At 33.0% G+C, this 14,422-nt stretch overlaps 1 protein-coding gene across 7 annotated transcripts in view; it reads left to right on the top strand.

The window, feature by feature from the left end:
• Positions 1–14,422, top strand: part of LOC129248498 (galectin-8-like) — a 77,636-nt gene that overhangs the window by 27,700 nt on the left and 35,514 nt on the right. For 5 of the 7 annotated variants that reach the window (XM_054888066.1, XM_054888067.1, XM_054888062.1 and 2 more), the window contains 3 exons: positions 3,894–4,009; positions 4,089–5,139; positions 11,927–12,635. In XM_054888066.1, the coding sequence (XP_054744041.1) occupies positions 3,894–4,009; positions 4,089–5,106 (1,134 nt within the window). In that variant the 3' untranslated portion in view covers positions 5,107–5,139; positions 11,927–12,635. Of the gene's footprint in view, positions 1–3,732; positions 3,779–3,893; positions 4,010–4,088; positions 5,140–11,926; positions 12,636–14,422 lie in introns of those variants that run through there. The other 2 variants (XM_054888068.1, XM_054888063.1) reach the window with 2 other exon arrangements.

Genomic DNA, 14,422 nt, shown 5'->3' with positions numbered 1-14,422 from the left:
TTTGAACTAACTTTTTTAGCAAAAAAAAAAATTATAAATTATTTAACTAACTTCTGAGCAAAAAAATTGTTAATTTTAAAGAGTTCCAAAATGTTTGATAATTGCTTTAATTTTTTGTTTTATGTAAATTTTTGTATTAACTTTTTTTAACAAAAAATAAAATTTTAATTTTTTAACACATTTGATTTTTTTTAATTTTAAAGAGCTCCTAGAGTACTTGAATTTTTTGTTTTACTTTTTATAAATTTTTGAACTAACTTTGTTTTGCAAAAAAAAAAAAAAATTTATTAATTTTTTAACAATTTTTTTTTTATTTTAAATAGTTCTTTAATATTTACTAGTTGCTTAAACTTTTTGTTTTATTTTTTACAAATTTTTTAACTAACTTTTTTCAGCAAAAGAAAACAAATTATAAATTTTTTAACCAATTTTTTTGCAAAACAATTTTTTTTTTAATTTTCAAAAGCTACTAAATTTTTGCTAATTTTTTATAAATTTTTGAACTAACTGTTTTAGCAAAATAAAAAATTATAAATTTTTTTTAGGGCTAAAATATAATATTTTGACTTAAAAGAGTTACTAAATTTTTGGTAATTGCTTAAAATTTTTTTTTATTTTTTATAAGATTTTTAGGTAACCTTTTTATCAAAGCAAACAAAACTTATAAATTTCTTAACTAAATTTTTTAGAAAAAACAAAATTTCTAATTTTAAAGAACTTCTAAATTTTTGCTAATTGCTTACATTTTTTCTTTTGTTTTTTTTTAAATTTTGAGCTGACATTTTTAGCAAAGAAAAAATGTATAAACTTGTGAACTAATTTTTTTTTAGCTTTTTGCTAACAGCTTAAATTTTTGTTTTATTCATATAAATTTTCAAACTAATTTTTTTAGCGAAAAAAAATGTAAATATTTTTTAACTGATTTCTTTCCAAAAAAATTTTTTTTATTGCAATTTTTTTAAAGAGTTCTTCTCCTATTCTCTATTTGCTTAAAATTTTTGTTTTATTTTCTATAAATTTTTCAATTAACTTTTTTAGCAAAAAACAACTTTATAAATTTTTTAACAAATGTTTTTAAGACCAAAAAATTAGTTTTTTACTTTAAAGAACTACTAAATTTACGCTAATTTATTAAAATTTTTGTTTTACTTTTTATAAATTTTTGAACTAACTTTTGTAGCGAAAAAAGAGTTCTTCTCCTATTCTCTATTTGCTTAAAATTTTTGTTTTATTTTCTATAAATTTTTCAATTAACTTTTTTAGCAAAAAACAACTTTATAAATTTTTTAGCAAATGTTTTTAAGACCAAAAAATTAGTTTTTTACTTTAAAGAACTACTAAATTTACGCTAATTTATTAAAATTTTTGTTTTACTTTTTATAAATTTTTGAACTAACTTTTGTAGCGAAAAACAAAATTATAAATTATTTAACTAACTTCTGAGCAAAAAAATTGTTAGTTTTAAAGAGCTCTAAAATGTTTGATAATTGCTTTAATTTTTTGTTTTATGTAAATTTTTGTATTAACTTTTTTTAACAAAAAATAAAATTTTAATTTTTAACAAATTTGGATTTTTTATTTAATTTTAAAGAGCTCCTAGAGTACTTAAAATTTTAGTTTTACTTTTTATAAATTTTTGAACTAGCTTTGTTTTGCAAAAAAAAATATATACATTATAACAAATTATAAATTTTTTAACTAATTTTTTTGCAAAACAAATTTTTTTTTTAATTTTAAAATGCTTCTAAATTTTTGCTAATGCTTACAGTTTTTGATCTTTTTTTAATTTATAAAAAATTATACATTTTTTTAATTTTAAAGAGCTACTAAATTTTTGCTAATCGCTTAAAATTTTTGTTTTATTTTTTATAAATTTTCGAACTAACTGTTTTAGCAAAACAAAAAATTATAAATTTTTTTTAGGGCTAAAAAATAATATTTTGACTTAAAAGAGTTACTAAATTTTTGGTAATTGCTTAAAGTTTTTGTTTTATTTTTTATAAGACTTTTAGGTAACCTTTTTATCAAATCAAACAAAACTTATAAATTTCGTAACTCAATTTTTAAAAAAAAAAAAAAAATTTTTAATTTTGAAGAACTTCTAAATTTTTGCTAATTGCTTACATTTTTTCTTTTGTTTTTTTTTTTTTAATTTTGAACTGACAGTTTTAGCAAAGAAAAAATTTAGAAATTTGTGAACTAATTTTTTTTAGCTTTTTGCTAGGAGTGTTTTATTCATATAAATTTTCAAACAAATTTTTTTAGCGAAAAAAAATGTAAATATTGTATTTTTTAACTGATTTCTTTCCAAAAAAATTTCTTTTATTGTAATTCATATAAATTTTCAAACTAATTTTTTTAGCGAAAAAAAATGTAAATATTTTTTAACTGATTTCTTTCCAAAAAAATTTTTTTTATTGTAATTTTTTTAAAGAGTTCTTCTCCTATTCTCTATTTGCTTAAAATTTTTGTTTTATTTTCTATAAATTTTTCAATTAACTTTTTTAGCAAAAAACAACTTTATAAATTTTTTAGCAAATGTTTTTAAGACCAAAAAATTAGTTTTTTACTTTAAAGAACTACTAAATTTACGCTAATTTATTAAAATTTTTGTTTTACTTTTTATAAATTTTTGAACTAACTTTTGTAGCGAAGAAAAGAGTTCTTCTCCTATTCTCTATTTGCTTAAAATTTTTGTTTTATTTTCTATAAATTTTTCAATTAACTTTTTTAGCAAAAAACAACTTTATAAATTTTTTAACAAATGTTTTTAAGACCAAAAAATTAGTTTTTTACTTTAAAGAACTACTAAATTAACGCTAATTTATTAAAATTTTTGTTGTAGTTTTTATAAATTTTTGAACTAACTTTTGTAGCGAAAAAATGGATTCAAACATTTTTTTACTAATTTTATTTAGCAAACATTTTTCTTTAATTTAAAGAGCTCCTAAATATTTGCTAATTGCTGAGCATTTTTTTTTTAAATTTGAACTAACTTTTTTAGAAAATAAATTTTTTAATTTTAAAGATCACCTTGATCTTCGCCAAGGGCTTAAAATTTTTGATTTATGTTTCATAAATTTTTGAAGTAACTTTAATAGCAAACAAAATTTCATACATTTTTTAACCAATTTTTTTATCCAAAAAAAATTTTTTATTTTAAAGAGCTCCTCAATTTTTCCAAATTGCTTTAAATTCTTGTGTTATTTTTTATAAATTTTTTAACTCACTTTTTTAGCAAAAAAAATTCCATAATTGTTTTAAAAAATTTTTCAGCCGAAAAAAAAATTTATTTTAAAGAGCTCCTAAATTTTTCCAAATGGCTTAAATTTTATGTTATTTTTTATAAATTTTGTAACGAAATTTCATAGCAAAAAGAAATGGGTAAATTATTTAACAAATTTTTGAGCAAAAAGACATTTTATTTTCAAGAGCTCTGACATTTTTGCTAATTGCTTAAAATTTTTGTTTTTTTTTTATAATTTTTTAACTAAGTTTTTAGCAAAAAAAAAAAAATATTTTAATTATTTGTTGTACTTATTTTATTTATTTATTTTTTATTTTTATAATTTTTTTATTTATTTTATTTTTTTGTTATTTGTATTTGATTACGATATTAAAATTCCGTAATTTCTACAAATTTTCACTAGCCTGTGTATGTGTGTGAATATGTCATCAAAAAATATTTTTATTTGAAAATATTTACAAATACAAAAATTAAATTTCTTCAACACCCGCGTTGGTCGCCATGTTTCGCGTGATTGTAAATTATCGAAATGTACGTTGACATTCCAAGTCTGCTTTAAACCCTTCAGAAAATATCATTTGAGCCATATTTATAACTGCGATAGAGTTACATGCATTTTAATTTAATTCCATTCTTCCAATTTTAGAGTTCATTCTACGACTACGTGGAGCCGTTGCCCGTATATCAAAATGAGAAGATCGGCACTTTGAAGGAAGGCATCAGCTTCACCATTACCGGTAAAATTTTGCTCAATTGTGAGCGGTAAGTACATACGTACATACACTTCCATTCTCTTCTGTTAATTTCTGCTGTTCATTATTCAATTCGTATTATTTTCCAGATTTTCGATCAATTTCGTTATCGAGAATGCAACACGAGATGTTGCGCTCCATATCAATCCACGCCTGCCGCAAAACTACATTGTACGCAACACCAAAGTGAAAGGCGTATGGGGCAGGGAGGAGGTTTCGTCAGCACTGCCATTCTCACTGCATCGTGGAAGCCGTTTCGCCATGCAGATTTTCATAACAGACAGCGATTATCTGATCTCCGTGAATGGTATACATTTTGCCAAATATGCGCATCGCTTGCCCTACACTTCGGTGTCGACAGTCGAGGTGAAGGGCGATGTGGAGGATGTGAACATGGAACGCGCCGATGTGGAATGCTATCCGGAGCATTTACCAGGCGTAGATCCCAAAGAGATATGTGTGGCTTTAGACATTTTCGATGAGCACCCCAATGGTGGCGATAAGTCCGCATTGATACCCTACGACGAAGTGGATGGCTCGAATTTGGATTGGGCGCCACTTGGCATAAAAAGCACGATTGCGCTAATGAAAAATGTCGCATGTGGTATACCACTACCCTACTACGGCCTCTTGCCGACTAATTCGTTGAAAGTGGGGCGTTGCCTTCAAATTGTGGGACGCGTCAAATTGTTGCCACAATCGTTCTACATCAACTTGCAAAAGGGTCAACACTATTGGCCGCATCCGATTATCGCATTTCATTTTAATCCGCGTTTCTCGAAACAGAGTGGCGCAATCGGCAAAGCGATTGTGTGTCGAAATGCTTGGTTCAATGGCGCTTGGGCGGAGGAGGAGCGTTCCGAATTGGACACAGACTTTCGGCCGGGCAAGACGTTTCGCTTGGCTATTGTGTGTGCGGAAAATGCATTCGAGGTGTATTTGAATGACAAACTCATAACAGAGTTCAAGTATCGCATCAAGCCGGATATAGTGGATACCCTGTATATACAGGGTGATATTAAATTGCGAAGTGTTGTGCTGCTCAGCAATTTGTCGCCAAAGGGCACAAGACGCATTTACACAAATCCGCTCTTCAGATATAACTAATGAATTGCGCGAAAAAGACGAAATAAAGTGAAGGTGGGTAAGGGATGAGAGACGGTAAACGGACTTTAACGCGTGGTGTGTTGCCAGAGACGTGCATACGAACAGGTTTGCTGGGAAAGTGGTGCTAGATAATTAAGGATATTATTATTTGGGTCATTTCTGATTAATTTGATTACATGACTTGATGTTCAAAAGTGAACCGTTTTCGAGATATTCGATTTTAAAGATTATTTAAAAAAATATTTTCGCTTTGCTGTACGCAAGGTGCATTCAATAAAGGTGGTGACACTAGACCAACAACAATGTTCTGCACGTTTGATTGTCAAAGCAAAGTATTGAGAAACTAGAAAACAAATAATGAATTCGCCTTGTTTCATTCTGAGCTAACAGCCACATGGACACCGCAAAAGAAATAAAACAAATCAGCTGATTTACCAACACCACCTTTAATAGATTCGCCTTGGCTGTACGTCAACTTTGTTGGAAATGCTAGTTAAAGGCTCTGATTTTTTTGTGTGGTTAGTTAAAGAGTTTGTCTATTAATAAAAATCATCAATAAAATTTGAATCAAGCTCTGACCGTCAAAAATGGCTACTTGAGAAAGTTTTGAATTTATGATTTTTTCAGCAAATTATTTTATAAACTACAAGGTGCCGCAAAATTAATCATCAAATCAATCAGCAATAAATTAGATACATTTTTTCTCGGAGGTCATAATGTGTCCATGTGGTCATTGAAAGAACACTTAATGAAATATGAGCCCGTCCTGCCTAACATATTCTACTAGTCTTCACGGTACAGGTTCCTAGGGACGATTATATATACATATATATATATAATGGCGCGTACACCCTTTTTGGGTGTTCGGCCCAGCTCCTCCTCCTATTTGTGGTGTGCGTCTTGATGTTGTTCCACAAATGGAGGGACCTACAGTTTTAAGCCGACTCCGAACGGCAGATATTTTTATGAGGAGCTTTTTCATGGCAGAAATACACACGGAGCTTTGCCATTGCCTGCCGAGGGGCGACTGCTATTGGAAAAAGGTTTTTCTTATTTTTGGTGTTTCACCGAGATTCGAACCAAAGTTCTCTCTGTAAATTCCAAATGGTAGTCACGCACCAACCCATTCGGCTACGGCGGCCGTCCTAGGGACGATTAGCGTTATTTAAGTCAAGGACTAGATTTACAGGACTACATAAAAAAAATATTAAGAACTAAAAGAGAGTAAATTTAAAAAATAATAAGACTCAATAAGTGACTTGAATAGAGGCCTTCCTTGACATAGCAAAATTAAGAACAACGCTTCTAGGAAGCCGAATAAGCTCTTCAAGTCGCCTTGTAAGGGGGGCGAAATTAAGCTAATTAGATCTGAGAACTTAAACATAAAATGGAGTATAAGAGCGAAGGTCTCTATTAGGAATATTGCAACTTAATTGGCCGAGTAGATCTGAATAGTCAATGGTCCCAGGTATTCTATCGTCGGATCTCAAGTGACAAATCATTAATAATTATGCACCTAGCACTGTAGGATGGCAAGGGACTATCAAAGTAAAGAAAAGTAATAATAATGTGAGAAATACATCGGATTCCAGATGATGGAGACCGAAAAAATTTCAAATCCTCTGCATAGAGTAAATTTTTAGAATGCTTGAAACAACGATCAACGGCATTAATGCAAAGTATACACAAGACAGGACCAATAATGCTACCTTCTGGTACTCCAGAAGTTGACACAAATGCATGGGATCTGGTATTCCCAATTTCAACAAAAGATATTCTATTTGGCACACCTGATTTCAGCCATGAGTTTCCAAAAGAGAATTTTGTGCGAGACCGTTTCAAATGTCCTCAAAAAATTGGTGTATGTGGTGTCAACGTGAGACCTACTCTTAAACTCAGAGCCACAAAACCCATAAAAAACAACACAATTTGTACGAGAGATCGTCCTCCAACAAACCCGTGATGGCAAGGATGAGTTAATCCTTTGACTAACCCAGGCGAATGACCACACGGAACCCGTACTCAATTTTATAAAGAGATACAAGGTTTTCTTCCCGTCTAGGGAAGAGTAGAACACCAACCCAACATGGATAAATGATGACTCACAAAAATGGTACACAGATGGCTCCAAAACGCTCCAAGGAGTAGGAGCAGGAATAGTGGGGCCTAGAGCATACAAATCCTTAACACTAAGTACATATACCACGGTTTTCCATGCGGAGCTCTTCGCCATAATGGAAACAGTGGAAATCATATCCAAAACAATGCACTCAAAAAACTGTCCACTGATTTGGGTACCAGGGCATGAGGGTCACGAAGAAAACGAAAGGCGGACTTTTATGCTATTGGGCTATTTATTGAACCAACCCCATTTTTCGGCTGTAACAAAAATAATATAAAACATTAAACCAAAAAATGAATCCAAACAAAAATCAGGGAACACTGGAGCGGCACAAGCGGTCTTAATCACTCCAAAAAGTTTTTGAACTTCAATGCTAACAGAGCAAAATCTGCTCTAACCCTAAATAAAAAGGGCCTCAAATTACTCTGTGGAGCACTTACAGGTCACTTTGCCTGTAATAAACACTTTAACACAATAGGATTATCTAGTACAAGATCATGCAGGTTCTTATTCATCAGAAATACTTAATCCCCAACTGTGAGGCATTAGGCCACAGGAGATACAGAATCCTGGGCTCGTGCCAACTAGAGAAGGAAGACCTGCAATTGCTCCCTTCTAAGGAGCTGGTTCGATTTCTCGGTATACTAAATAATGATAATTAAGTAATTAGGGGCGCACAATAGATCAATCTGGTCGCAGTGCCTAAAGATCTTAGCCTAACCCGTACAACCACAACCATTACCATCCTTTGGTAGCAAATGCTAGCTTGCCTTTAACCACTTTTTCAAAAAGTTTCGAACAGGTCGATAACTTAGAAATAGGCCTATAATTTGTTACTTCATTCTTATTACCAGTTTTGAAGATTGGAGCGAGGGACGCCAGCTTCCAACGGTCATTGAAAACGCCAGTCTTCTTCTTCTTAATTGGCGCTATAACCGCTTACGCGATTTTGGCCGAGTTTAACAAAGCGCGCCAGTCGTTTCTTTCTCGTGCTAACCGGCGCCAGTTGGACACACCAAGTGAAGCCAAGTCCTTCTCCACCTGATCTTTCCAACGCAGAGGAGGCCGCCCTCTTCCTCTGCTACCACCAGATGGTACCGCATCGAATACTTTCAAAGCCGGAGCGTTTGTATCCATTCGGACGACATAACCCAGCCAACGTAGCCGCTGGATCTTTATTCGCTGCGCTATGTCTATGTCGTCGTAAAGCTCATACAGCTCATCGTTCCATCGTCTGCGATATTCGCCGTTGCCAACGTGCAAAGGTCCAAACATCTTACGCAGAATCTTTCTCTCGAACACTCCAAGCGTCGCTTCATCGGATGCTGTCATCGTCCAAGCTTCTGCGCCATACGTTAGGACGGGCATGATGAGAGTCTTGTAGAGTGTTAGTTTTGTTCGTCGAGAGAGGACTTTACTGCTCAGTTGCCTACTTAGTCCAAAGTAGCACTTGTTGGCAAGAGAGATTCTACGTTGGATTTCAAGGCTGACATTGTTATCGGTGTTAATGCTGGTTCCTAAATAGACGAAGTCTTTTACAACCTCGAAATTATAACTGTCTACAGTGACGTGGGTGCCGATACGCGAGTGCGCCGACTGTTTGTTTGAAGACAGGAGGTACTTCGTTTTGTCCTCGTTCACCACCAGACCCATTCGCTTTGCCTTTTTATCCAATTTGGAGAAGGCAGAACTAACAGCGCGGTTGTTAAGGCCGATGATGTCAATATCATCGGCATACGCCAAGAATTGTACGCTCTTATAAAAAATTGTGCCTGAGCGATTAAGTTCTGCGGCTCGTACGATGCTCTCCAACATCAGGTTAAAGAAGTCACACGACAGCGAGTCACCCTGGCGGGTCCCAAACCCAACGCACAACCAGCTATCCTGGAATGTTTCGCCTTCTCACGTTAGCTCACTCCCGAACGGATGTTCGGAAGCTACCCAGAGGATACGTGGGCTAATCGCGGCCGTTGTGAGCTGCTTGAACCATATGCAGAAGAATCGTCCTGGCCATTCCCAAGTGAATGGCGATCAGTAACTTTCCCCACTTGCGTGGACTTCTACACATGGAACCATCCATCCATCGCCAGTAGATAGTGAAATATTGAGGATAGAGCTTAATGGTAAACAAAGTGAATAACTACAGTTATTAAGTAAGAAAAGAAGATATTCCTTGAAGGTCACTTTTCAAGGAGGATTGCACAGATGAAATACCATTTATAATATCTCGTAAGGATAAAGTCTAAGGTTTTGGGTGCATCAACACAAAAATCATAGTTGGTGTTTTCCGTGTCCATGACGTAATTGGATTTGAAAAAGTCAGCAAAAGGATTTACAGAGTCAACCAAATTCTCTGAAAAAATGTCATTAAATTTCACTTTGGTTGCAATATTAGAATATCTCTTTTTCGAAGACCTGGAAGTGGAAGAAAAAAATGATTTTCTTCGGAAACAAAAGCTAAAGAACGATGCCATTATTTCGAAAAGGCTGACCTTTCACGTCGGGATGTCACAAAACAGGTCCATATGTCGAGAGCTTACGTCCAAAATTAAAGGTTTACTATCATATAGAAAGATTTTAGCACTAAATCGAAACGATAAACCAAATAAGAATGATAAAGCACGTGCGTGAAAATTATGTCCATAAGTATGGCTGTGTGTTTAGGGACGATAAAACATACGTCAAAGCAGACTTTAAGCAGATTCAGGGCCCTGAGTTGTATACTGCAACGAAGAGAGGAGGAGTCCCAGGTGCCTCCAAGCTAAAAATGTTGTAAAAGTTCACTAAAAAATATTTGGTTTGGCAAGTCATCTGTCAGTATGGTGTGAAAAGCAAAACATTCAGTCCCACTGGCACTAAAAGAAATGTATTTGATGGGGTGTTTGCAAAAACGTTTGCTGCCATTCATAAAACAACGTACAGACTTAGTTCTGTTCTGGTCCGAATAAGCATCGAGTCATTTTAGCCGTCTTGCCATGAACTGCTATGAGAATCACGGCGTAAAGAATGTTCAAAAAGACCACAACCCACCAAATTTTCACCAATTGGGACCCATTGGAAAATATTGGGAAATTGCTAAGGCTGAAAAAAGAAATTAAAAATGAGCAGCTTTTTTTCAAATCAAATTGGCAGAGAGCAGCAGATACCGTAACAAAAACCGATGTCCATCGCTTAATGAGTGGAGTCAAAACTAAAATCAAAAAGAATAGATATGAGTTTGATTGTTTAACATAGTACGATTAAGGGGTTAGGGGAGTTAGTATTTTCAAATTTTTGTTTTACATTTTCTTAAAGTATAATATGTTAAAAATATTGTGTGAAAATTTGAAGTGAATCCGATAAATACTTTTCGAGTTATTCAACAATTAACAAAGGGCGCTTGGGCGCTCCGGTAATCGATAGCAAAACTTTAAGGGGACAGATACCTGTACAATTTCGAAAAAAAAAATCGTTTCTTAAAATGATAATATAATCCTTTAAGAATATGACAAAAAACGTAAATTTAAGTATTTCTTATATTATAGATCGTTAACCGTGACGACTCTATTCTTTGCGTTCGAGGGCTGGGAGAGGTATAGTTACGTTGCCGACTTTAGACGCGTTTTTCTCAAAACCATATTTTTCGAATTGGTGATCACTGTAACTTAAAAATCGCTTGGTAGATTTCAAAACAATGTATATTGCTTTCGAAAAACTCGTGCTCCAAAAATAGGATTTTTTTCAAAAATATCGGTTTTTTTCTCGAAAATCTTAAAAATATTTCCTGAGGCCGCCATATTGTTAATTTTGGAAAAAAAAGCTTCGACAAGGCACAAGATTATCTATTCATAAAACAAATTTTTCTTGTCCGCTTGATTTTAGATGAATCTCCAAGAACTTGTGATGATCACCGCAAGGGACTTCTTGAGATACGGTCTCCACACAAACAGTTACAACTTTTACAATTATTAATTTTTTTTTTTAATTTTGTTTAACTCAAGTCGAATACTACATCATATATTAATGCCAGGATTTTATTTTTGTAAAATAAAGCAAATGACTAGCAAAAAAAAAATTATTGAAAATCATCATTTTTTTGGGCCTCTGACTACCCCTAACCTCTTAGTAAAGAAGAAAATAAAGTAAAAAATGTTTGAAAACTTAAATAAATTTTATGTTATAATGATTTTCGCCCGACCAATATTTTTCGTGCCCGTTTTTTATGACCAAATTAAGCAGAAATACTTAAGTAACCTTAAGATTTTTTGTATCTGGCACGCCTTTCTCGATGATCCTGTATATGGAATTTTCATTAATCATTTGTCATTGTGGTAATTTGTTGTACATTGTAAAATGTTTGCTACTATGTTTAATGCATAAAATAATTCTTACAAAATTAAGGATAGAAATTATGTCACAAATTATGGCTAAGTTAACTTTTTCTTGGTGACATAAATTTTTTTTTTTTATTATTATTATTTTTTATTTATTTTTTTATTATTTTTTTATTATTATTATGTTTTATTAATTTCTTTTTTTTAATGTATTTACTGAAATTAAAGTCGACACTCAATGGGTTAAATTTAAAAGTTTCGCAAATTTATGATAATTGGCCTAGAATTACTTTCAGAATTCGTTCTCTATTTACAACTTATTCCACAACAGCTACAATATATGCATTTTTTGCAAATATTTATATATCAAAATTTTTCTTTTCAGATTTCCAATGCTGTTTGCGGCACATAGTCAGACAGTCAGTCAATGGAGAAAGCCTTTGGAAAGGTAGTTGCGGAGTTGTAGTCGTGCAAGCGCAACTTAAGCCATATTTAATATGGATATGCGAATAGATTTCTTATTTATTAGTTTTTAGCTTTAATTATTTTCTTCGTATACTATTTCCATAAAGATCTGTTTGCTTTTGATTAACATTTAAGTTCTTAGGAAAACCAAAAAAATGCATCAAAGATTAGAAAATACTTACAATAACTAATTAACGAAAAACATTTACCAAGACATAATTTTTTTAAGATTTTTAAAGCATTTTGAAACTACAATATATGTATGTATGTATTTTCTTTTACTCGATTACGTTGTTAGTATATATTAGAAAAAAAACTTAAATAAAATACGAAAAAAATTTCTAAAATAATTAAAAAGGCCTACTCGCTTTATAATTGAGTTTCTCGGACAATAATTAACTTAGGCAGTGTGTTTAGGCTACGAAAGCGTCCGGTGGTCTAGCATATATATGTATATATATAGCAGTACGCATACATACACCAGTGCATACATACATACATAGATGTGTTTCCAAAATTTTAAATATTAAACTTGAAATATCCTCAATGGACTTGTGATGATTTTTCTTAAAGCAGAGCTAAAAGTGGAGAGTCGAAATAAACGAATGTAACTGTATGCTATCTCCAAATATGACCACATTATTTAATAAATACATACACACGTATACTACACATTCATATATAAAACTTTTGCCTTTCAAATGTGCTGTATTACGAGTTATTTGTGTATCTATTTTATGCGAAGATATAAAATTTGTATGCCAAAAAGGTTAACTACTTTATAGGAAATAAGGCAGAAAAAGGCCCCTTATGTATTTCTAAAGTTAAAAAATAATTGATATATTTTACGAGTGCGTTGTTGTTATTTTATTTTTAAACACTCTTTGAATCCCTTAATGCAAAAATGATTACTATTAAATAAAATTAAAAATGCTTTAACGAACCAATAAATACCAAACAAATTACGTTCAATTAATTCACTTTGCGTGTGAAATTTGTACTTTTTAGTTTAAAATAAATATCATATATGAGGAGTTTCATAACGAAGCGCAAAATGGAAAGAAGATGTCTTTACAGGGTCCGGCATTCGAAGTGTAACCAACTTCCGACCGCTCGCGTAGCTGATGGACGGGCATCAGTTGTCTGTTAGTTGGCTAAATGATAGTCCAGAGTATTGCTTACAAGAGCGCGGAAGCATTTTGTCGAGAGTAAACGCGAAAAAAGAAAATCAGTAATGAATTTCAAACGTAAAAGTGAGATTGCTTTATATTTGGCTGGAAAATCACAACCAGCGATTGTTCATGCGCTCGAGCACCTTAAAGTAAATAAAGTTTTTGTTTATCGCACCATTACTCGTTACAACGATACTGGTAGCATCGCGAAACATCATGGAGGTGGTCATCAAAAGACTGCAGCGTCACGTGAAATGGCTCAAAAAGTGAAAAACTGAAAAATGATATGAAAGTCAAGTCTTACAAGATCCAAAGGCGCATGATCTCACACCAAAGCAGCAACAAGTCAGACTTGAGAGAGCGAAGGAGTTGCTTTGCTTGGCCGAAAGCGGTCAATTTCCGAAGATTGTGTTTTCTGACAAGAAAATTTTTCAAATTGAGCAATTCGTAAACACCCAAAACGATAGGATTTATTTGACCGACCGTTCATACGAGAATTTGAGTCATCGATTGGTAACCAGGAGGCAGCACCCGCCACAGGCAAATGTTTGGGCCGCTGTAACTCCAGATGGGCGGTCTCCAATCATTTTCATCGAGCGTGGCGTCAAGATAAATGCGAAATATTATCGGGAAAGTATTCTGGGGGTTGCTTTGAAGCAGTAGGTAGACAAACATTTCGGTGACTCGGCACCGTCTCGCGAAGCTCGAGTGAACCAAGAATGGCTAAAAAACAACCTTCCGAACTTCATAACGTCCACACAATGGCTCTCAAATTCACCAGACGATGAATTATTCTCTTCGGGCCATTTTGGAGAGCAAAGTCCGCACTAAAAGATTCATCAGACTCGAGGCGTTGAAAAAAGCCATTGTCCGCGAGTGGGCCAAAATACCTGCAAGTCACATTCGGGCATCTTGTTTCCAAAAATTGAAGAGGATGACATGGACGACATTTGGTTTCAACAGGACGGTGCAACTTGTCACACTGCCAAAGTTACACTCGAACTTTTGGCTACCGTTTTTGAATTCCGATATCAATTGGCCGCCTCTCGGAGCTGTGATTTAAGCCCGTTGGACTGTTTTTTGTGGGGAGCCGTTAAGGACAAATTCTATGCGAACCATCCAGAGACGATTGATGCTTTAAAACATGAAATCGAAGTTGCCATTCATGAAATTGGAACCCAAACAATCGAAACTGTGCTTATAAATTGGGTTGATCGAATGGCCTACCGTAAAGCCAGTCATGG

This window comes from Anastrepha obliqua, chromosome 5 (genome assembly GCF_027943255.1).
Source record: "Anastrepha obliqua isolate idAnaObli1 chromosome 5, idAnaObli1_1.0, whole genome shotgun sequence".
Lineage (NCBI taxonomy): Eukaryota > Metazoa > Arthropoda > Insecta > Diptera > Tephritidae > Anastrepha > Anastrepha obliqua.
Note: the sequence above shows the minus strand (reverse complement) of the source record. Positions and strands in the feature narration are given on the sequence as shown.